General features: G+C 41.9%; 1 protein-coding gene across 3 annotated transcripts in view; it reads right to left on the bottom strand.

Annotated features, from left to right (window-relative positions):
• The window catches only part of ppp4r4 (protein phosphatase 4, regulatory subunit 4), a 126231-nt gene that overhangs the window by 55446 nt on the left and 46685 nt on the right, over positions 1-24100 (bottom strand). For all 3 annotated transcript variants that reach the window (XM_055872457.1, XM_055872454.1, XM_055872456.1), the window contains 5 exons: positions 18494-18596; positions 18108-18255; positions 13098-13171; positions 6469-6575; positions 5691-5798 (listed from right to left, as the gene is read on the bottom strand). In XM_055872457.1, coding sequence (XP_055728432.1) covers positions 5691-5798; positions 6469-6575; positions 13098-13171; positions 18108-18255; positions 18494-18596 — 540 coding nt within the window. The remainder of the gene's footprint in view (positions 1-5690; positions 5799-6468; positions 6576-13097; positions 13172-18107; positions 18256-18493; positions 18597-24100) is intronic.

Genomic DNA, 24100 nt, shown 5'->3' with positions numbered 1-24100 from the left:
TCATGACATGTAACCGCTGGTGAGGCGGTAATACGGTCACCGCAACAGCCCTAGTCATGGCTGATCCACATGAGATCTCTCAACCAACAGAGGGGTATCCTACAAAGCAAGCTATATCTACTCAGGGTTTTCTAAAGCTAACAAGTTTCAGCTTCACATTCCAGCTCAGGCTTGATAGTACTACGACGGTTGATATCGCACGTCCTTCTGCGCTTGTAACTGCATAATGGCTAGTCGAACGCCACACTCTTCATTGAGACAATGGTGAAAAATGAATCCATGGGCGAGTCAGTGCCACATTTAATTTCAGCTGAAATCAAAAGGATTTATTTTAAATTATCTTGCCAATTTAAAAGGATATTGTGTGAAACAGGCTTTTAAAAGTGCCAACTTTATTTTATTACTTATCATTAATGCCATCTTTGGCGTGCTAATCAATGCACAACCACAAGCACCTTTAATCCCACTCATATCGATAAAATAATTTATTAAGTCATACAAAAGTGTTACTGTGCATTTTGGCAAGTCGGTTAGGACATCTACTTTGTTCATGACACAAGTCATTTTTCCAACAATTGTTTACAGACAGATCATTTCACTTATAATTCACTGTATCCCATTTCTGGTGGGTCAGAAGTTTACATACACTAAGTTGACTGTGCCTTTAAACAGCTTGGAAAATTCCAGAAAATGATGTCATGGATTTAGAAGCTTCTGATAGGCTAATTGACATCATTTGAGTCAATTGGAGGTGTACCTGTGGATGTATTTCAAGGCCTACCTTCAAACTCAGTGCCTCTTTGCTTGACATCATGGGAAAATCAAATGAAATCTGCCAAGACCCCAGAAAAAAAATGGTAGACCCACACAAGTCTGGTTCATCCTTGGGAGCAATTTCCAAATGCCTGAAGGTACCACGCTCATCTGTACAAACAATAGTACGCTAGTATAAACACCATGGGACCACGCAGCCATCATACCGCTCAGGAAGGAGACGCATTCTGTCTCCTAGAGACAGAAAAGTGCAAACAAAACTACAGCAAAGAACCCTGTGAAGATGCTGGAGGAAACAAGTACAAAAGTATCTATATCCACAGTAAAACGAGTTATATCGAAACCTAAAAGACCAATCAGCAAGGAAGAAGTCACTGCTCCAAAACCGCCATAAAAAAGCCAGACTACGGATTGCAACTGCACATGGGGACAAAGATTGTACTTTTTGGAAAAATGTCCTCTGGACTGATGAAACAAAAATATAACTGTTTGGGCATAATGTCCATTGTTATGCTTGGAGGAAAAAGGGGGATGCTTACAAGCCGAAGAACACCATCCCAACCGTGAAGCACGGGGGTGGCAACATTGTGTTGTGGGGGTGCTTTGCTGCAGGAGGGACTGGTGCACTTCACAAAATAGATGGCATCATGAGGATGGACAATTGTGTGGATATATTGAAGCAACATCTCAAGACATCAGTCAGGAAGTTAAAGCTTGGTCGCAAATGGGTCTTCCATATGGACAATGACCCCAAGCACACTTCCAAAGTTGTGGCAAAATGGCTTAAGGACAACAAATTCAAGCTATTGGAGTGGCCATCACAAAGCCCTGACCTCAATCCCATAGAAAATTTGTGGGCAGAACTGAAAAAGCGTGTGCGAGCAAGGAGGCCTACAAACCTGACTCAGTTACACCAGCTCTGTCAGGAGGAATGGGCCCAAATTTACCCAACTTATTGTGGGAAGCTTGTGGAAGGCTACCCGAAACGTTTGACCCAAGTTAAACAATTGAAAGGCAATACTACCAAATACTAATTGAGTGTATGTAAACTTCTAACCCACTAGGAATGTGATGAAAGAAATAAAAGCTGAAATAAATAATACTCTACTATTATTCTAACATTTCACATTCTTAAAATAAAGTGGTGATCCTAACTGACCTAAGACAGGGAATTTTTACTAGGATTAAATGTCAGGAATTGTGAAAAACTGAGTTTAAATGTATTTGGCTAAGGTGTATGTAAACGTCCGACTTCAACTGTATATTTCATATATTTTAACATTATAATTTTCTTAAATATATATATTTTTTCAAATCAATTGTCTCCTCAAATGAAGGGGATGATGACGCAATCTTTGCAAGGGAGGGAATATTATTTCATTTGTCCTCAACATATTGGCTCAGTCATTTCAGTGAAGTTACTTGTGAGTAAGCCTCCCCCGGAGCAGGTTAGTTCTGAATAATTAATTGCCATAGAAATTTACATGACTAAAAGGTGAGCCACTTTCGTATGAGCGGTTATCCCGAGTTGAACTCAGAGTTGACCAAAGTTACCTCGCCAACTCCTCACACCTGCTTTGTAGTATACCCCTCTGAGCAATCCAACAGCCCTGGGGCAGGTTCCACCATTTTGTCATAAAAAAGTCCAATGCTCCTTGTAGCACCACCTGATGGCCACCGGAAGAAAATGCACTCCCTAATCTCAAAATGTATCTGGACGAACAATGAAACAAGAATTAAACTCTCCATTTTACAGAGACAAAAGCCTCCCAAACTTCCAATGGTACTTTTGGTCATTTTCTCTGAATTCTCGCTACTTGGCTAAATCCAGAAACTTGCTTGTCATGGCATCCAATAGAATAAAAATGTGTTCACCAACACAGATTACAAAACCTTATCTATTCCAACGTAGCTCTGAAACAATCTAAATTAAGATTCGGCTCTATTATTTCTCACTTCATTTCTGTTTGGCGTCTAACTGAAAAAATATGTGGAATCACACTGAACTGGTACCTCTAATCACCAATTTTCCATAATCTTGGTCTCCAAATTGGGAGGGTGCCCCATCTTATTTCCCATGTGGCATGACAGTCTCTGTGCATTCCAAGATATTCAACAAAAGTACAACCTGCCTGGCACCTCATTACTTTTCTACTTACAATTACGTTTTGCTATGCACGCTCATGGGGTATCTTGGAAAACAAAGCCTCACCTTCATCCCTTTCATAAGGTGCTTGGAAAAAGAGGTCACGTCTCTGAAATTAATTCCCGTCTAGTAAAGTCCTCATCCAAGCCGCTTTCAATTGACAAATTGTGGAAAAAAGATCTACAAACATCCAACAATGTTCTTAATTGGCAAACAATATGGCACAATATATCTCTATCTTCCAGAAATCCAAATCACCAAATTATTCACTTTAATTTTGTTCACAGAATGTACTTTACTCCCCGGAAATTCTATTACATTAAAGCCAAACCATCACCAAATTGTACTCTATGCTCTAATGACACCCAAGGTACCTTAATCCATATGATGTGGGAAAGCCCAGGGATAAAATCATTCTGGGAGATGATCTTCCCTGTGCTCTCAATTTAACGCAACCTCTTTCTTTAATTATTATTTATCTTTCTTTAGTTTTTCCCCCTTTTTTTCATATTCATATACTTAACTGTCAATGGATAATAAATGTATATAAAAAATAAGGTTGACAAAAATACAATTCCAAATAAAAACATGCTGATGCCATTCACATTGAGATACCGAGTCAGAGCTGCCTCTGTATGCCAATTTAGTTTATTTTAGCGTGCAAAGCTGATGTCATATTTTGCTGCATCTCTTTTGTAAAAACAATACTATCACTATGAATGCTACGAACATGAGTCACTGCCTATTTGCTGTGTTTATATATGCCTGTTATCCAACAAGTGTCAAAAAAAGGAAATGGACTTGACTAGTTTAAGACCACTGTTGATGTATGGAAACATGATACTATTTTATTGTGAACTAGGCTATCCCTAAATGTAGGAGCTAAGAAGAATAGAATCTCCCTCCCCCAACATTGGCAATATAAAACAGCACATTTCATTAACTGCATCCAAAAGATCAATGAAGGATAACAAGAGAGTCAAGTTACAGAACGTATCATGTCAAGGTTACAGGGTTGTGTTGGTGACTGACACATAATACACCTTCTCCTTAATAAGCCACTCACCCTCTGACAAAATACATATTCTGATAACTCACTGTTGCACAGTTGGTTGCTTGCAATACTCCAATACCAATATTGGAGTTTGACAGTAACTAAACCTAGCACATACTGTATTAATGTAGCACTGTTAAAGGGATAGTTCACACAAAAAAAATATTTTTGTATTTTGTTAAAGTTTGATGGACTAATGAACAAAACACGAAAAGATCCATTCAAAGCATCAGGTAATTTGATTCTGTGCACCAATTAGTGTTGGTGTTTCAATTCATTGCACCTGTCAGTAGCTCAAAGATGTTCTATTCAACTAATGGATCAATATATGTATATGTATATGTTATATATGTTATCGAAGGAGAACATCTCTATGAGGATGGGGATAAGAAATAGGACATAATAAAATAACAGGAAAGGGGAGACGATAAGACAAATGATACTGAGATGCACTCTAGAGGCCGGTTTCCCAGACATCGGATTAAGCATAGTCCTGGATTTAAAAGTATGCTCAATGAAGATTCTCCATTGAAAGTGCTTTTTGTCCAGTACTAGGCTTAATCTGTGTCTGAGAAACCGGCCCAAAGAGTATACTGCACACTTAGGATGCCCAGTAGTGTGCCGTCCTGTGAGTTTATCTATTTGGTCAATATGTATCCATTAGTTGTAGTGCCACTAAGCATGAATACCAAAGTAAGCACTACCTTCCCCCTGCCACTTTCCTGATTGCAAAATAAAGCATTTGCTACACGGGTAACTGGGCAGCATTTTATAAATCGTTTTTCTTGACTGGGCCGGTTGTTCCCAGGGGGCTGCTGCAGTCTATCATGGTTGATAGTGTGTGATTGTCAAATGACACCCTATTCCCTATAAAGTGTCCATAGTGGGGGCCCATAGTGCTCTGCTCAAAAGTAGTGCGCTATATAGGGAATAGGGTGCCATTTGTGACACAGTGTTTCTGCTGCGTTCCATGGAGAGAGGCAAACTGAATCTGCGGGAGCTCTGGGCAACTGGGCCATGTTTATTAGGCACCAAACAGAAGAAAACGGAATGAAACATGGACGATCTGGTTTGGTCCAATAAGAAACGTTCATATTTGTTTTCTGTTGAGTGCCCTAATTAACACGACCCTGACTGATCCTCTACCACAGAGAGAAATGGATTGCAGACCCTCTGCAGTGTGCCTTCTGTCATTGACATTCTGCTCAGCTTAGGGTGGGCAGTGGGCAATGGGGAGGGGTGGGGCTGCGATAAGCCTGCGTTTACAGTCATCTGTTGGAGGCTCATGATAGGAAAAAAGACCCCCCCCCCACCCAACACATAAGCTTCAACGTAAAGCAAAGCTTCTAAGAATTGTTTTCGTATTCAAACAACATTTCAGGAGTATTTAGTCTTGCATACTGGCCTATTTCCTCAGGTCAACAAGGTGTGTTTAGCCTTTTCAAAGACACCGTTCAATTTAACCGTTATGCCTTTCGGTTTGAATAATGTGACTGTTTCTACCAGTGGAGTCTGTGGGTGGAAAAATCAGAGGGGCTCAATGTAATGGCTGGAATGGAATAAATGGAAAGGTATCAAACACATAAAACACATGGAAACCATTCCATTTATTTCATTCCAGCCATTACAATGAGCTCTCCTCCGATTTTAATGTGACACCACATTATTTGAAAGGATTATTCTCCTCTTTTTTTCTTCTCTGTTCTTTTCTTTTACCCGATTCCTCTGGCAATGTTCTCCAGCTGGCGACACATGCAGGAGCGCACCTCGTACTCCACGTCCTGGCACAGGGACCTCACCAGGGGCAGGAGGTCCTTCTTCACTCTGCCAAAAGGGGTTCACACAATTTTGGGGCATATCAAGAGAAATCAAATTATGATTGATTATTGGAAAGGTGTCCCAAAGGGCACAATAAAGATTTTTCTACGAGATATTAAAAAAGACTAATTGAATTGAAACTAATTCAGATGAGCTGTGAAATGATTGTAACTAATTTAGCCTAGAATCTATGGGTCCTACATCTATCGTCCAGGCCAGGGGTGGGCTCGCCAGCCAATTAAATGCAGCCTGTGGGGGATATTTTTTATTGTTGTTAGGATAAATTATTATTTTGGGTTGAAAAAACACTCCAGGCCACACTTGAAAGTCTAAAACTAGATAGAAAGTATGTAGACATATATTTTCAAATAATTGCCCTTTTCTGGCCAGCAAACTGATTTTGACGAACAAATGTGTGGCTCCTCGTTGAATTTTTAAATCTCAATGTGGCCCTAGAGCCAAAAAGTTTGCCCACCCCTGGTCTAGACTTTCTATCATTAACTAGTTAATCCCACTGTAGCATCTATGGCCCCTACATCTATTTCACTAATTTAATAAAGACATTTTCTTACAGAAAAATAAGCATTCAATCAAGACATTCCCTTGTAGAAAAACAAGCATCAGACCTTCTGTTTGGTGATTGAGCAAGATACAAACTCCAGGGATACAAACTCACATGGGAGACTCAAACTTGCAGGCCACCTTCCCCAGGATACGACAGCTGGCTAAACGGGCCTGCAGGGACTGAGACAGCTGAGCTTTGGACACAAGCGGGCTGAGGATCTGCATGATCAACCAATGGGTACAGGCTATTAGGGTGTTAGGGAAGGAACAGCCTGTTTAAGGACGCCATGGGTTGCATCCCAAATGACATCCTATTCCATTTATAGTGCACTTTTTTTTTTACCAGGGCTCCACCGGGACCATGCTAAATTATGTTGCCAAGTTTAGTTTCCTAACTAACCACAGTTCTTTACAAGTAATTGCGGCTGACTTGAGTTGTCGGGCACAGTATTGCCATACTGAGAAATGATAGCCAACTTAGTTTCTTCCAATGGCACTGTTCCATTAGAAGCCATCTTAATTTCCCATATAAGATATACTAATGGTTATACAGTCATGGGCATTAAAAAGCGAACCTGTACTGCAGGGTAGTATAAAACAATTGCCTCAAACTGGATGTATCTGCATTGTCAGGGGCTTATTTCAGAAATGTATTTCATAACATGCGTTATTGTTAAATGATTGCAAATGAACATGGTGCTTGGCATCTCCCTGTGAGAGAGTTTGTCATATTTACAAATGGACCTTGGCACAGCAAAGCATTTTGAAAAAGTACTGTTTTAATGCCCAGAAATATGCCCAGAAATTCCTTAGAAGCATGGCATAATTCTCAGGTAAGATATTATGGAACGGTTTCCCAGACACGGAGTAAGCCTAGTTTTGAACTAAAAAGCAAGCTGAATGGAGAATTACAGTAACACATACAAGAAACACATTTAAATTAATAAAATGAGATGCAACAAAATACAAAACAATCTAAATGTCAGGGAGTTGAGGCAAAAATGGAGGTAGTCAGTTGACCAACTGAATGCAAATCGGCCCTATATGTGTCATATACTGCATCGCAGTGCTAGCTGTGCCACCAGAGACTCTGGGTTCGCACCCAGGCTCTGTCGCAGCCGGCCGCGACCGGGAGGTCCATGGGGCGACGCACAATTGGCCTAGCGTCGTCCGGGTTAGGGGAGAGTTTGGCCGGTAGGGATATCCTAGTCTCATCACGCAGTAGCGACTCCTGTGGCGGGCCGGGTGCAGTGCACGCTGACCAGGTCGCTAGGTGTACGGTGTTTCCTCCGACACATTGGTGCGGCTGGCTTTCGGGTTGGATGCGCGCTGTGTTAAGAAGCAGTGCGGCTTGGTTGGGTTGTGTTCCGGAGGACGCATGGCTCTCGACCTTCGTCTCTCCCGAGCCCGTACGGGAGCTGTAGCGATGAGACAAGACAGTAACTACTAACAATTGGATACCACGAAATTGGGGAGAAAAAGTAATACATTTAAAAGAATATATATATATTTTTTAAACGTTAATTATTGGCATCCCTGTTTTCAATACCTCAACTTGGGAGGATAACGGCACTTTATCTAAAATCTTTTATGAGACTGGAGAACACATTGGGAGGGATCTTGGATCATTCCTCCATACAGAATCTTTCCAGATCATTGATATCCTTTGTCTGCCTTATTGACTGCTCTCTTCAATTCAAACCATACGGTTTTCAATGGGGTTCAAGTCCAGAGACTGAGATGGCCATTTCAAAATTGTGATTTTGTGGTCAATTAACCATTTCTTTATGGATTTTGATGTGTGCTTGGGGTTATTAATATATTTTATATAAGATACTTTTAGCAATCAAAAGTAAGTGTGACAATTAACCACCATTACAAACCTGAGTGTAACGATCGTCCTCCTCCTCTTCATCCGAAGAGGAGGAACATGGATTGAACCAAGGCGCAGCGTTTTGGAATGACATGATTTATTAAACAAAAACGAGGACGAAACGAAAACACTTGAATAAATTACAAAACAAATAAACGGTGTAGACAGACCTAGACGACGAACTTACATAAAACATGAAGAACGCACGAATAGAGAAAATAGGCTACACAAAATAAACGATGAACAAACAAACCGAAAACAGTCCCACGTGGTGTACAGACACAGACACAGGAGACAATCACCCACAACGAACACTGTGAAAACACCTACCTAAATATGACTCTTAATTAGAGGAACGCCAAACACCTGCCTCTAATTAAGAGCCATACCAGGCAACCCATAAACCAACATAGAAACAGAAAACATAGAATGCCCACCCAACCTCACGTCCTGACCAACTAACACATATAACAAACTAACAGAAATAGGTCAGGAACGTGACATAACCCCCCCCATAAGGTGCGAACTCCGGGCGCACCAGCACAAAGTCTAGGGGAGGGTCTGGGTGGGCATCTGACCACGGTGGTGGCTCAGGCTCCGGGCGAGGTCCCCACCCCACCATAGTCAATCCCAGCTTCCATCTCCCCCTATGAATGTCCACCCTCATCTTACCCCCACAAAATCCTTTTGGTAACATCAACAACCGGGGCAGCACCGGGACAGAGGGATAGATCAAGACAGAGGGATAGCTCAAGACAGAGGGATAGATCAGGATAGATAGGTAGCTTAGGATAGAGAGGTAAATCAGGATAGAGGGGCAACTCCGGACTGAAAGGCAGCTCCGGACAGAGAGACAGCTCTGGACTGAGGGGCAGTTCTGGGTAAATAGTCGCTCCGGGCTAAGGGACAGCTCATGACTGGCTAACGGCTCTGGACGCTCATGGCTGGCTGACGGCTCTCGACGCTCATGGCTGGCTGACGGCTCTCGACGCTCATGGCTCGCTGACGGCTCTGGACGCTCATGGCTGGCTGAAGGCTCTGGACGCTCATGGCTCACTGACGGCTCTGGCAGATCCTGTCTGGTTGGCGGCTCTGACAGATCCTGTCTGGTTGGCGGCTCTGGCAGATCCTGTCTGGTTGGCGGCTCTGGCAGATCCTGTCTGGTTGGCGGCTCTGGCAGATCCTGACTGATAACAGGCTCTAGCGGCTCCTGACTGACTATCGGCTCTGACGGCTCGGGACAGACGGGCGGCTCTAATGGCTCAGGACAGACGGATGGCTCAGACGGCGCTGGGGAGACGGATGGCTCAGACGGCGCTGGGGAGACGGATGGCTCAGACGGCGCTGGGGAGACGGATGGCTCAGATGGCGCTGCGGAGACGGATGGCTCAGACTGCACCTGTCTGGCGGAAGGCTCTGGCTGCTCCTGTCTGGCGGAAGGCTCTGTAGGCTCATGGCAGACGGGCAGCTTTGCAGGCTCATGGCAGACAGGCAGTTCATGCGCCGTTGGGCAGACGGCAGACTCTGGCCGGCTGAGACGCACTGTAGGCTTGGTGCGTGGTGCCGTAACTGGAGGCACCTGACTGAGGACACGCACTTCAAGCCTAGTGCGGGGAGCAGGGACAGGACACACTGAACTCTCAAAGCGTGCTATATTCCTGGTGCGTGGTACCGGCACTGGTGGCACCGGGCTGAGTGCACGCACATCAGGACGAGTACGGGGAGAAACAACAGTGTGCACAGGACTTAGGAGACGCACATATGGCTTAGTGCGCGGTGCCGGAACTGGAGGCACTGGGCTGGAGACACGCACCATAGGGAGAGTGCGTGGAGGAGGAACAGGGCTCTGAAAACGCACTGGAAGCCTGGTGCGTAATGTAGGCACTGGTGGTACTGGGCTGGGGCGGGGAGGTAGTGCCGGAAATACCGGACCGTGCAGGCGTACTGACTCTCTTGAGCACCGAGCCTGCCCAACCTTACCCGGTTGAATGCTCCCCGTCGCCCGACCAGTGCGGGGAGGTGGAATAACCCGCACCGGGCTATGTAGGCGAACCGGGGACACCATGCGTAAGGCTGGTGCCATGTAAGCCGGCCCGAGGAGACGCACTGGAGACCAGACGCGTTGAGCCGGCCTCATGACACCTGGCTCAATGCCCAATCTAGCCCTACCAGTGCGGGGAGGTGGAATAACCCGCACTGGGCTATGCACTCGTACAGGAGACACCGTGCGCTCTACTGCGTAACACGGCGCCTGCCCGTACTCCCGCTCTCCACGGTAAGCCTGGGAAGTGGGCGCAGGTCTCCTACCTGCCCTCGGCCCACTACCTCTTAGCCCCCCTCCAAGAAATTTTTGGGTGGTACTCACGGGCTTTTCGGGCTTCCGTGCTAGACGCGTTCCTACATATCTCCGGTCTTGATCTTGATTCTCAGGCTTCCAGCCTTGTTTCCGTGCTGCCTCCTCATATCGCCGCCTCTCTGCTTTCGCTGCCTCCAGCTCAGCTTTGGGACGGCGATATTCTCCCGGCTGTGCCCATGGACCTTTCCCGTCCAATATTTCCTCCCAAGTCCATGATTCCTGTGTATAATCCTGCTTGACTTCACGCCGCTTGGTTCTGGATTGGTGGGTGATTCTGTAACGATCGTCCTCCTCCTCTTCATCCGAAGAGGAGGAACATGGATTGAACCAAGGCGCAGCGTTTTGGAATGACATGATTTATTAAACAAAAAACGAGGACGAAACGAAAACACTTGAATAAATTACAAAACAAATAAACGGTGTAGACAGACCTAGACGACGAACTTACATAAAACATGAAGAACGCACGAATAGAGAAAATAGGCTACACAAAATAAACGATGAACAAACAAACCGAAAACAGTCCCGCGTGGTGTACAGACACAGACACAGGAGACAATCACCCACAACGAACACTGTGAAAACACCTACCTAAATATGACTCTTAATTAGAGGAACGCCAAACACCTGCCTCTAATTAAGAGCCATACCAGGCAACCCATAAACCAACATAGAAACAGAAAACATAGAATGCCCACCCAACCTCACGTCCTGACCAACTAACACATATAACAAACTAACAGAAATAGGTCAGAAACGTGACACTGAGTCTAATCTGAATATAATGTTTGGGGTTGCGCAATAATCTATCCTACACAAATGCACATAGCCAGATTTTGGCTACGCTACTTTGAAGCAAGGTAAGACATACCTCATAATATGAAGTAAAACATACAGGTTTCAAACAATTAAGTATATGTTTTTAAAATGCATACGGTCTCCAGTTCAGATTGCAAGGTAGCCTGCCTACTGTGTTGCCTATGCACACAAATGGTGAATGGAGCACACGGTTCAAAATAAAAACGGTATCTCTTTTTAAACGTTGCCATCAAAACACTGTTTTTAACACGCGATTACATTTAGAACTTTTGCGCAATGACTGGGCTTATAAGAACACGTTTCACTCCAGTAGCAACCAGTTGTTTGAGAAGATGCAGCTCTCGCTGTCCGACAGGTGATATTCCGCTCAAACTAGGTACTGTGCACGACTGATAAATAGATACATGACGAACTAACGAAAATACACACGTGCCAATTTAATTCCATAAATTATGCTAATTAACGTATAGACCGGTAAGCATGACTGGTCAAATTTATTTGGTTCATTTTATAATATACCTGTATTATTATTTTAAAAAATGTATTTCACCTTTATTTAACCAGGTAGGCCAGTTGAGAACAAGTTCTCATTTACAACTGTGACCTGGCCAAGATAAAGCAAAGCAGTGCGACAAAAACAACAACACAGAGTTACACATAAACAAACGTACAGTCAATAACACAATAGAAAAATCTATGTACAGTGTGTGCAAACGTAGAGATAGTAGAGAGGTAAGGCAATAAATAGGCCATAGAGGCGAAATAATTACAATTAGCATTAACACTGGAGTGATAGATGATGTGCAAGTAGAGATAGATACTGGGGTGCAAAAGAGCAAGAGGATAAATAACAATAGGGGGATGAGGTAGTTGGGTGTGCTATTTACAGATTGGCTGTGAACAGGTACAGTGATTGGTAAACTGATCTGACAGCTGATGCTTAAAGTTAGAGAGGGAGATATAAGACTCCAGCTTTAGTGATTTTTGCAATTCGTTCCAGTCATTGGCAGCAGAGAACTGGAAGGAAAGGTGGCCAAAGGAAGTGTTGGCTTTGGGGATGACCAGTGAAATATACCTGCTGGAGCGCGCTATGGTGACCAGTGAGCTGAGATAAGGCGGGGTTTTACCTAGCAAAGACTTATAGATGACCTGGAGCCAGTGGGTTTGGTGACGAATATGTAGTGAGGGCCAGACACGAGAGCATACAGTTCGCAGTGGTGGGTAGTATATGGGGCTTTGGTGACAAAATGGATGCCACTGTGATAGACTACATCCAGTTTGCTGGGTAGAGTATTGGAGGATATTTTGTAAATGACATCGCCGAAGTCAAGGATCAGTAGGATAGTCAGTTTTACGAGGGTATGTTTGGCAGCATGAGTGAAGGAGGCTTTGTTGCGAAATAGGAAGCTGATTATAGATTTAATTTTGAATTGGAGATGCTTAATGTGAATCTGGAAAGAGAGTTTGCAGTCTAACCAGACACCTAGGTATTTGTAGATGCCCACATATTCTAAGTCAGAAGCGTTCAGAGTAGTGATGCTAGTCTGGCAGGCAGGTGCGGGCAACAATCGGTTGAAGATCATGCATTTAGTTTTACTAGCATTTAAAAGCAGTTGGAGGCCACGGAAGGAGACAGGAGCTTGTATGTGTTACGTTAATGTGTTAGCTAGTGTACATTTCAGGTTGTTGTTACCTCCTGTCTGATGGTTTCCTTTGGTAAAGCATCGATTGCAGACAGCAAAGTTTCCAGCCATGCGTTGCTCACCACTGTCGAAGAGAAACAGAGAAAAACTGACATTTTAAAAACTGCTACCAATATTTAATAAGGATGCCAGGGCCTTTGAAGTTTCGAAATGGAACATCCCTGTGCCAGAGAGTATGATGCCCTGCCAACCTACAGCCCACCAGTGACGGTAAGTCACAACGGTTAAGCTCTGTCACGAATTCAAACTGCTGCATTCACTCCCTCGCTCACACTGTGGGCGAAATGCCAGGCAGACACCAGCTACATTGAACAGATCTGTGAGAAGAAGCTTTCATCGACTGTAATCCTGGAACAGTAGGATGCTGAATTGAAAACCTGAGTGAGCAACAGGCTTGTTCCTCTCGTGCCAACAATGGCTAAAGATTGATTCCTGCCGAGTAAGGTGCCACATGAATTGTACACAAGCTTAAAGCATGCTATTTGAGACTTTTGAGGGGATGTTACTTAACGTTCAATCTAAAGTTAAATCTTGAGCTAGGAGAGGAAAACTGCAAAGCTGAAAGCAGGGCTGTGTAGGTCTGGCTGCATCCAACTCGCCCGGTTGTTACTATACAACCCACAAGTCTCTGCAATGTCATTTTGGACAGGCTTAATTTGCCACTGGAAGAAATTACACAAATAAAACATACCCAGTTTTATGTCCTGCCAAAACATGACATTGTTTACATTCAGGGTCCAACATTAACTTTTTTCTTACTGGCCCAATTGAGCCAGTTGGCCAAAAAACTACTGTCCCGAACAGAATTTCAACGGGCCTGGACATGGTGTAGTTTTAAATGAATTGGTGTTATGTAGGACCCATAGATTGGAATGCTTCTTTCTATATTCAGCAATTAATAGGCTACATTTGGTTATTATGATACCGCTTAGATGTTAAGTCCCCTATTTAGGGGGCTTTGAGTGGTTCTGGACCGGTTTTGGTGTACAAAGCGCTCTGTGAACATCGTAGGGTCATGTGTCTTATAGTGCAAGAAAGCCCTGTCTCTCTGCTCCCACTCTCCCAGCGGGGCTAACTTGAAGTGTCAGGTATCAGACCCCACATTTGCATAGGGACGTGTCACATTTCCGGGCCTATCCAGATAAAGGAACGATTTCCTGTGTCTGTGAAACTTACAGCTTCGCTTGCAATAGTGCATAATAAACGGGAGAATCTAGCGGATGCAACAATACTAGTTTAATCTCGCTGTGATATTCTCAGCAGGAATTAAAGCCCTCAACGTAAGTAAATAAAGTAATAGAATTGAACAAGACCACTTTCTCTTGGTCACAGACGGACAAAACCACTTTGTGCTTAAAGCTGAAGTTACGAGTCTGCACACATATAAATGGTGTCTCTGTGCTTCTCAGTGGACGTTGAGGAGAAAATTCTCTGTCTGCAGTTATATTAAATAGTGCCAATATTGTACTAAGTATGACCATATTTATTTTACACATAGTATAAGATATCACATTTCTTATAAGTCATGTATAATTTCATCGTTACTACATTTAGAAAGGATTTCAGTAATTTCAAGACTTTTGTGTTCAATAGGAAAAAAATATATGATTCTTCACATTTTCCTAATATTTATATACATATATTTTTACAAGAAATGTGAGTTCCAGACCTTTCTAAAACTATGCAAATGTAGTAGTTATTGTTTATGGCCACCTCATGAAAAATGTTTACGTTTGGGTATGTCTATTTAGGTGGAAATCCACGCATCATCTGATATTTTTTGTTGTGGTATTTTTTTATCTTTCTATTTTAAATTATTATTATTTATTTTTGTACACCAATTTTTAGGTATCCCAATTGGTAGTTACAGTCTTGTCCCATCGCTGCAACTCCAATACGGACTCAGGAGAGGTAAAGGTCGAGAGCCGTGCGTCCTCCGAAACATGACCCCACCAAGCCGCACTGCTTCTTGACACAATGCCCGCTTAACCCGGAAGCCAGCTGCACCAATGTGTCAGAAGAAACTGCGTACACCTGGTGACCATGTCAGCGTGCATGCGCCCGGCCCACCACAGGAGTTGCTAGAGCGCGATGAGACAAGTACATCCCGGGCAGCCAAACCCTCCCCTAACCCGGACGACGCTGGGCCAATTGTGCGCCGCCTTATGGGTCTCCCGGTCGCGGCCGGCTGCAACACAGCCGAACCAGGATCTGTAGTGACACAGCTAGAACTGTGATGCAGTGCCTTAGACTGCTGCGCCACTCGGGAGGCCTGTGCATCGTGTTATTCTATCCAATTATGCATACAGTTGAAGTCGGAAGTTTACATACACCTCAGCCAAATAGATTTAAACTTAGTTTTTCACATTTCCTGACATTTAATCCTAGTAAAAATGCCCTGTCTTAGGTCAGTTAGGATCACCACGTTATTTTAAGTAGGTGAAATGTCAGAATAATAGTAGATAGAATGATTTATTTCAGCTTTTTTTTCTTTCGTCACATTCCCAGTGGGTCAGAAGTTCACATACACTCAATTATATTCGTAGCATTGCCTTTCAATTGTTTAACTTGGGTCAAACATTTCGGGTAGCCTTCCACAAGCTTCCCACAATAAGTTGGGTAAATTTGGGCCCATTCCTCCTGACAGAGCTGGTGTAACTGAGCCAGGTTTGTAGGCCTCCTTGCTCACACACACTTTTTCAGTTCTGCCCTCAAATTTTCTATAAGATTTAGGTCAGGGGTTTGTAATGGCCACTCCAATACCTTGACTTTGTGGTCCTTAAGCCGTTATGGGGTCATTGTCCATATGGAAGACCCATTTGCGACCAAGCTTTGAACATCCTGACTGAGGTCTTGAGATGTTGCTTCAATATATCCACATAATTTTCCACCCTCATGATGCCATCTATTTTGTGAAGTGCACCAGTCCCTCCTGCAGCAAAGCACCCCCACAACATGATGCTGCCACCCCCGTGCTTCACGGTTGAGATGGTGTTCTTCGGCTTGCAAGCCTCCCCCTTTTTCCTCCAAACATAACGATGATCATTAAGGCCAAACAGTTCTATTTTTGTTTCATCAGACCAGAGGACATTTCTCAAAAAAGTACAATCTTTGTCCCCGTGTGCAGTTGCAATCCGTAGTCTGGCTTTTTTATGGCAGTTTTGTAGCAATGGCTTCTTCCTTGCTGAGCGGCCTTTCAGGTTATGTCGATATATGACTCGTTTAACTGTGGATATAGATACTTTTGAACCTGTTTCCTCCAGCATCTTCACAAAGTCCTTTGCTTTTGTTCTGGGATTGGTTTGCACTTTTTGCACCAAAGTACATTCATCTCTAGGAGAGAGAACGCGTCTCCCTCCTGAGCGGTATGACGGCTGCGTACTATTGTTTGTACAGATGAATGTGGTACCTTCAGGCGTTTTGGGGAAATTGCACCCAAAAATGAACCAGACTTGTGGAAGTCTACAATTCTTTTTCTGAGGTCTTGGCTGATTTCTTTTGATTTTTCCATGACGTCAAGCAAAGAGTCACTGAGTTTGAAGGTAGGCCTTGAAATACATCCACAGGTACACCTCCAATTGACTCAAATTATGTCAATTAGCCTATCAGAAGCTTCTAATGACATAATTTTCTGGAATTTTCCAAGCTCTTTAAAGGCTCAGTCAACTTAGTGTATGTAAACTTCTGACCCACTGGAATTGTGATACAGTGAATTTATAAGTGAAATAATCTGTCTGTAAACAATTGTGGGAAAAATTACTTGTGTCATGTAGACTCCAACGTAAGGGTATGTAAAACGTACAACTTCAACTGTAGATATTGCCTACTAATTGGATGATTATTTCATTGGAAACACTTATCTTCCTCTACTACAAAACATAGAAACGCGCCATTTTCACTTATGTTGATGTTGGGGTGGTGCTGGAGATGACGAATATGAAGTTGAACATTTTTGAAATTTCCCTTTTAGCTATAGCCAAAACCTATACTGTACATTTTTTAAATAACAGACACTCCTTAACTATCTTGTGTCTAGCTGTTTAAAAAAATGAGCGCATATTCCCTTTTCTCTCCATCCGATAGGTTATGAAATTGGCCTATATGCTATCCTTTTCTCATCTTATGCATGGCTTTCTCCCAATCAAACAATGAATTCAATCTCAAAAAGTTGTTTGAATAGCCTAAAAACGTAAGGTAGCCAGGGGACTAATAATGAGAACAGACAATATCAATAGCCTATAGTAAACACAGTCCAGTTCAAAGTGAATGGCACAGATCCATATATGGCAATGGCTATTTGCATATAGGCCTACTGCAGCTCTGATTGGTTATGACGCACCAGTTAGGTCTGAGCGTGCCTGTCAATTCAATAGAGTCCCACTCCAATGCCCTCTGCCTACAAGAAAATCTCTTGCACAGTTAGTTTTGCATACCAAGTCTTGCATAGTTAATTTTTAATATTGCGTTGATTAGATCACAATTCCCACAGTAGAACAAAACGTTGATAGTGTTAACTAAAGGGGAAAACTCCAGAAAGTTGAGGGAAGTTCAATCTCGTGCTTCTCTGCGCGGGCTGATAATTCTTCTGTGTGGCAGTCAGATGGGAGCTGCGCGCCCGCGCACGTGTGCAGCTTAGAGGGACCATTGGTTGTATTGTTCGACTTCACGCTATAGCGGATTTTTTGTTGTTGCGGTTTGTCTTTTTTGGGGGGAGTTTGCCAATAGGGGCAATACCATTGTATATCACAATGTTTTATGGGTATATAATCACGATAGGACAAAGGTTGACATCGCCAAACTTTACCGCCTTGGTTTTTGTCAAATCAGTCTAGTTTGGCATGAGTTATTTGCTTACTAACGCCATGCTAATGACACGGTGAAGACAACTTTAACTTCCTGCCATGGTCTTGTCGAATCAGTTGTGGTAGCCTGTAATAAGTTATTATCATCACGACTGCTTATGACATCTCTTATGTTATGCTTAGAAGAACCATGCTGACCTGTGTCCCGGTGGTCCAGGTTAAGTAGAACGATCTGTAGGATGGAGTGGGTGTGCGTCTGGATAAGGACAATGTCATCCTGGAGCAAGGTCAGGAAGGAGCCTGCCGCCGCTAGCTGCATGTCTGCCCCGGCTACGTGCAGTACTTCCTGTGTCAGAGGGCGAGAGGGGGTTAAAAGTGGGGAAGGGTTAGGAGTGAAGAGGTTTATTGACCATTTGTTACTATGGACATGTAGTCACAAGACACACCAAAAAGGAATAATTATAATTTAATGGACATTTGTCATTAGTTAATGTTTCTATTCAGTCATAAAATGTCGGTTTTACCACAGTACAGTGGTTAATATGAATATTAGGCTTTAGAGTAGAACAGATTAATTGGCCCACCCGAACTTTTGGCACTACCCGTCGGAAGGTCTCTGCTGGATTCTGACGCACCAGGTTTGGCAGGTTGATGATTACACTGGCTCTCTGGACATCCTGACCTGAGCTGGGGAAGGAGAACCAAAGAACAGAGCACAGCTATAGCAAGCATGTTACATTTCCTGTAAGAATTGGGGGTGAATGCAACCATACAATACACAAACAGTGTTCATCAATTAATACTTTGCTAACATACATACACACACACACACACACACACACACACACACTGACACATATATACACCCACCATATACAATGCTGCTACTTTGTACTCTTATTATTATCTATCCTGATGCCTAGACACTTAACCCCTGCCTACATGTAGGTATGCCAGCAGCATACGACCCTGCAGCCAGCAGCATACCACCCTGCTGCACACTGCTGGCTTAGCTCTGAAGTTAAGCAGGGTTTGTCCCTGGATGGGAGACCAGATGCTGCTGGAAGTGGTGTTGGAGAACCAGTAGAAGGCACTCTCCTCTGGTCAAAGAAAAAAATATCCCAGGGCAGTAGGATGGGATGTCCTGACTCTCTATGGTCACTAAAGATCCCATGGTACTGATCTTAAGAGTAGGGGTGTTAACCCTGCAGTCCTGGTTAAATTCCTTATCTGGCCCTCATGGCCACCTACTCATCCCCAGCATCCAATTGGCTCATCAATCTCCCTTGTAACTATTCCCCAGGTTGTTGCTGTAAATGAGAATTTGTTCGCAGTCAAATTACCAGGTAAAAAAGAATTAAAGAAACAAGTTCATATCTACCACATAACCCTGGACATTGATATGGTATTGGTAATCCTTGTATATAGCTTCATTCATGTGTTTTTATTTCTCATGTATTTTTTTCTTATCTAACGCTGCATCGTTGGGAAAGAGCTTGTAAGTAAGCATTTCATTCTAAGGTGTTGTATTGGGCACGTGATGAATACAATTTGATTTGATTTGCAGTCAATTCATTTCATGTCCAGTCAATACAGGAAGTGAACTGAAATTCAAAGAGTAATCAATAAAAAAGCTTAAATTAGAGTTGCAACATTCCGTCCACTTTCCCCAAATTCCGGTCACTTTTTGGGAAACCTGGGAACTTTCGGGATTTGCAACCCTAGCTTTGATGCTGTCCACCTAGAAAACAATTTTATTGATAAGTTATTAGTTTATGTTAGTATTATTTTAATATACAGTGGGGAGAACAAGTATTTGATACACTGCCGATTTTGCAGGTTTTCCTACTTACAAAGCATGTAGAGGTCTGTCATTTTTATCATAGGTACACTTCAACTGTGAGAGATGAAAAATCCAGAAAATCACATTGTATGATTTTTAAGTAATTCATTTGCATTTTATTGCATGACATAAGATTGTAATGGCTTTGCAGATCAAAAAAAGACGATACATTTTTACATGGCTAGAAAGAATATGATATCTATTGTTTACAGGAAACTCATTCATCAAATATAGATGAGGTTGGGTGGAAAAAGGACTGGGAGGGAAAAATATATTTTTGCCATGGGCAAAGAAACTCAAAAGAGGTGATTATACTAATTAATACAAATTTTAATCCGATTGTGCAAACTGTGCAAACAGATCCGCAAGGAAGGTGGACTATTTTAAATATGCTATTGGACCAAAAACAGATTTCGCTAATTAATCTATATGGGCCAAATAATGATGATCCACACTTGTTCGAAATTATCTATATGATCTATTGAGCTCACAAGCAATGGAAGAATCTATTATTATGGTGGGAGATTATAATACGATTTTAAGTACCTCAATGGACCGTAAAGGAAATCACTCTACAAACTATCACCCTCAAGCACTTAAGGAGATCACAAAGATCATGGATACATTAAAACTAGTGGATATATGGAGGTTGAAAAACCCTGACCTAGTGAGATATACATGGAGGAGGCTTAATCAAGCTAGCCATCTTGATTACTTCCTAGTCTCGTTCTTGCTGGCATCAAAAGTAAAACAAGTATTAATAGGAGAACAAATGCGATCGGACCACAATCTAATTGGCCTCCATATAACTCTTACAGAATTTCCACGTGGACGGGGATATTGGAAATTTAATCAAAGCCTATTGGATGACAATTTGTTATTAACTATGACAAAATAATTAATAAATTACTTCTTTTGTACAACATAGGTACAGCAGATCCCCTTGTTGTATGGAACACTTTGAAATGTACTTTTAGAGGCCATTCAATACAATACTCATCGATAAAACAAAAACAGTTTAGGACAAAAGAGATTAGAATAATAAAGGAAATAGAGGAAGCTACAGCGCAGGCAGATGGTAACGGAAACTGTACTATAGGCACAAAATAGGTTAGAGGAAAAACAAATTGGAGGTACTTATTCAAAAATGATCAAGTGTAATGTATTACAAAAATAAAGTGAATTGGATGGAAAATTGTGAAAAATGCACAACATTTTCTTGGATCTTCAACATAGAAATTCCACCAAAAAGAATTTACAGAAACTCGTTACAAATGATGGAGTTACCCAGGAAGCAAAATATTTTTCGAATATGTTTTCTTTTCAGTCTCCTCCATTTCCACTGAATGATGTTAACTGTAAGGATTTCCTTCCTAGTAATAATGTGAAATGAACAAATTTACAGAAAGACCTGTGTGAAGGCCAACTTACAGAAAGGGAATTTTGAGGCAATAAAATCTTTTCAGTCTGTAAAAACACCAGGGCTTGACAGCATACCAGCAGAAGTATATCAGACCTTTTTTGATGTACTCAAAGATCCATTATTAGCATCTTTTAATTACTCTTATACAAATGGTAGACTTTCAGGTACTCAACAAGAAGGTCTGATTTCATTACAACTAAAACAGGACACAGGTGGTAAGTATAAAGTATAAAGTATAAAAAAAACTGGAGGCTTCTAACACTTTAATGTTGCGATGTGAAAATCCTGGCGAAATGCATAGCACTTAGAATAAAAAAGGTTTTACCAGATATTGTTCATCCTGATCAGACAGGTTTTTTAAATAGAGATAATATACGACAATTGACACAATTGAATATTATGAAACATCGAAGATACCAGGCCTGGTCTTCATAGCAGATTTTGAAAAGGCGTTTGATGAAGTACGACAAGAATTTATATATAAATGCCTGGATTACTTTAAATTTGATGAATCTCTTATACACTGGGTTAAATTTATGTACAGCAACCCCAGATGTAAAATAGTAAATAATGTTTACTTCTCAGAAAGTATTGCGCTTTTAAGAGGAGTACAATAAGGCTGTCCGTTGTCTCCATATCTATTTATTATGGCCATTGAAATGCTAGCTATTAAAATTAGATCCAACAAGATAATCTAGGGGTTAGAAATCCAGGGGATAAAAACAAAAGTTTCAATGTACAGTTGAAGTCGGAAGTTTACATACACCTTATCCAAATACATTTAAACTCAGTTTTTCACAATTACTGACATTTAATCCTAGTAAACATTCCCTGTTTTAGGTCAGTTAGGATCACCACTTTATTTTAAGAATGTGAAATGTCAGAATAATAGTAGAGAGAAGGATTTATTTCAGCTTTTATTTCTTTCATCACATTCCCAGTGGATCAGAAGTTTACATACACTCAATTAGTATTTGGTAGCATTTCCTTTACATTGTTTAACTTTGGTCAAACGTTTCGGGTAGCCTTCTACAAGCTTCCCACAATAGGTTGAGTGAATTTGGGCCCATTCCTCCTGACAGAGCTGGTGTAACAGTGTAACTGGGTCAGATTTGTAGGCCTCCTTGTTCGCACACGCTTTTTCAGTTCTGCCCACACATTTTCTATAGGATTGAGGTGATGGCCACTCCAATACCTTGACTTTGTTGTCCTTAAGCCATTTTGCAACAACTTTGGAAGTATGCTTGGGGTCATTGTCCATTTGGAAGACCCATTTGCCACCAAGCTTTAACTTCCTGACTGATGTCTTGAGATGTTGTTCCAATATATCCACATAATTTTTCATCCTCATGACGCCATCTATTTTGTGAAGTGCACCAGTCCCTCCTGCAGCAAAGCACCCCCACAACCTGATGCTGCCACCCCCATGCTTCACGGTTGGGATGTTGTTCTTCGTCTTGTAAGCCTCCCCCTTTTAACCTCCAAACATAACGATGGTCATTATGGCCAAACAGTTCTATTTTTGTCTCATCAGACCAGAGGACATTTCTACAAAAAGTACGATCTTTGTCCCCATGTCTTGGCTGATTTCTTTTGATTTTCCCATGATGTCAAGCAAAGAGGGACTGAGTTTGAAGGTAGGCCTTGAAATGCATCCACAGGTACACCTCCAATTGACTCAAATGATGTCAATTAGCCTATCAGAAGCTTCTAAAGCCATGACATAATTTTCTGTAATTTTTCAAGCTGTTTAAAGGCACAGTCAACTTAGTGTATGTAAACTTCTGACCCACTGGATTTGTGATACAGTGAATTATAAGTTAAATAATCTGTCTGTAGACAATTATTGGAAAAATCACTTGTGTCATGCACAAAGTAGATGTCCTAAACGACTAACCGAAAAAAACGACTGTTCTTGCTGACAAGCAAACTAAATAACCAACAATGGGTACCATAAGTATTCAATGAATTTAACAGATATTTTTGTCATTGATCTACACAAAATAGTCTGTAATGACAAAGTGGAAGAAAAATTATATATTTTTTTAATTTATGAAAAATAAAACACAAATATACCTCGATTAGATTAGTATTCACCTCCGAGTCAATATATGTTAGAAACACCTTGTCACGTTCGTCGTAATCCTCCTCGTTTGAGGAGGAGTAAGGATCGGACCAAAGCGCAGCGTGGTTTGAATACATCTTCTCTATTTATTATAACGAAGACGAAGAACACTAAACAAACTTACAAAAACAACAAAACGAACGAACGTGAAGCTATATATGAAAAGTGCAGACACAGGCAACTTACACATAGACATAGACAATAACCCACAACCCACAATACAAAACAGACTACCTAAATATGGTTCCCAATCAGAGACAACACAAAACACCTGCCTCTGATTGAGAACCATATCAGGCCAAACTAGAAAACCCCACATAGAAACAGACAACATAAAACTGCCCACCCCAACTCACGCCCTGACCATACTAACTAAAGACAAAACAAAGGAAAATAAAGGTCAGAACGTGACACACCTTTGGTAACGATTACAGCTTAAAGTATTATTAGGCAAGTCTCTGCACACCTGGATTGTGCGATATTTGCCCATTATTCTTTTCAAAATTATTCAAGCTCTGTCAAGGTGTTGGGGATCATGGCTAGACAGTCTTGCCATAGATTTTCAAGAAGATTTGTGTCATAACTGTAACTTGGCCACTCAGGAACATTAACTGTCATTTTTTTTACCAACTAGTGTAGATTTGGCCTTGTGTTACAGGTTATGCTGAAAGGTAAATTCCTCTCCCAGTGTTATGTATAAAGCAGAATGAAGCAGGTTTTCCTCTAGTTTAGGATGAACTCCAAAAGTATTGGTATTGTGACCATTTTCTATTACTTTTTTTGTCTCTGTACTCTAGCAC

The sequence above is a fragment of the Salvelinus fontinalis genome, chromosome 20 (genome assembly GCF_029448725.1).
Source record: "Salvelinus fontinalis isolate EN_2023a chromosome 20, ASM2944872v1, whole genome shotgun sequence".
NCBI lineage: Eukaryota > Metazoa > Chordata > Actinopteri > Salmoniformes > Salmonidae > Salvelinus > Salvelinus fontinalis.
This window is presented reverse-complemented; position numbering and strand designations above follow the sequence as displayed.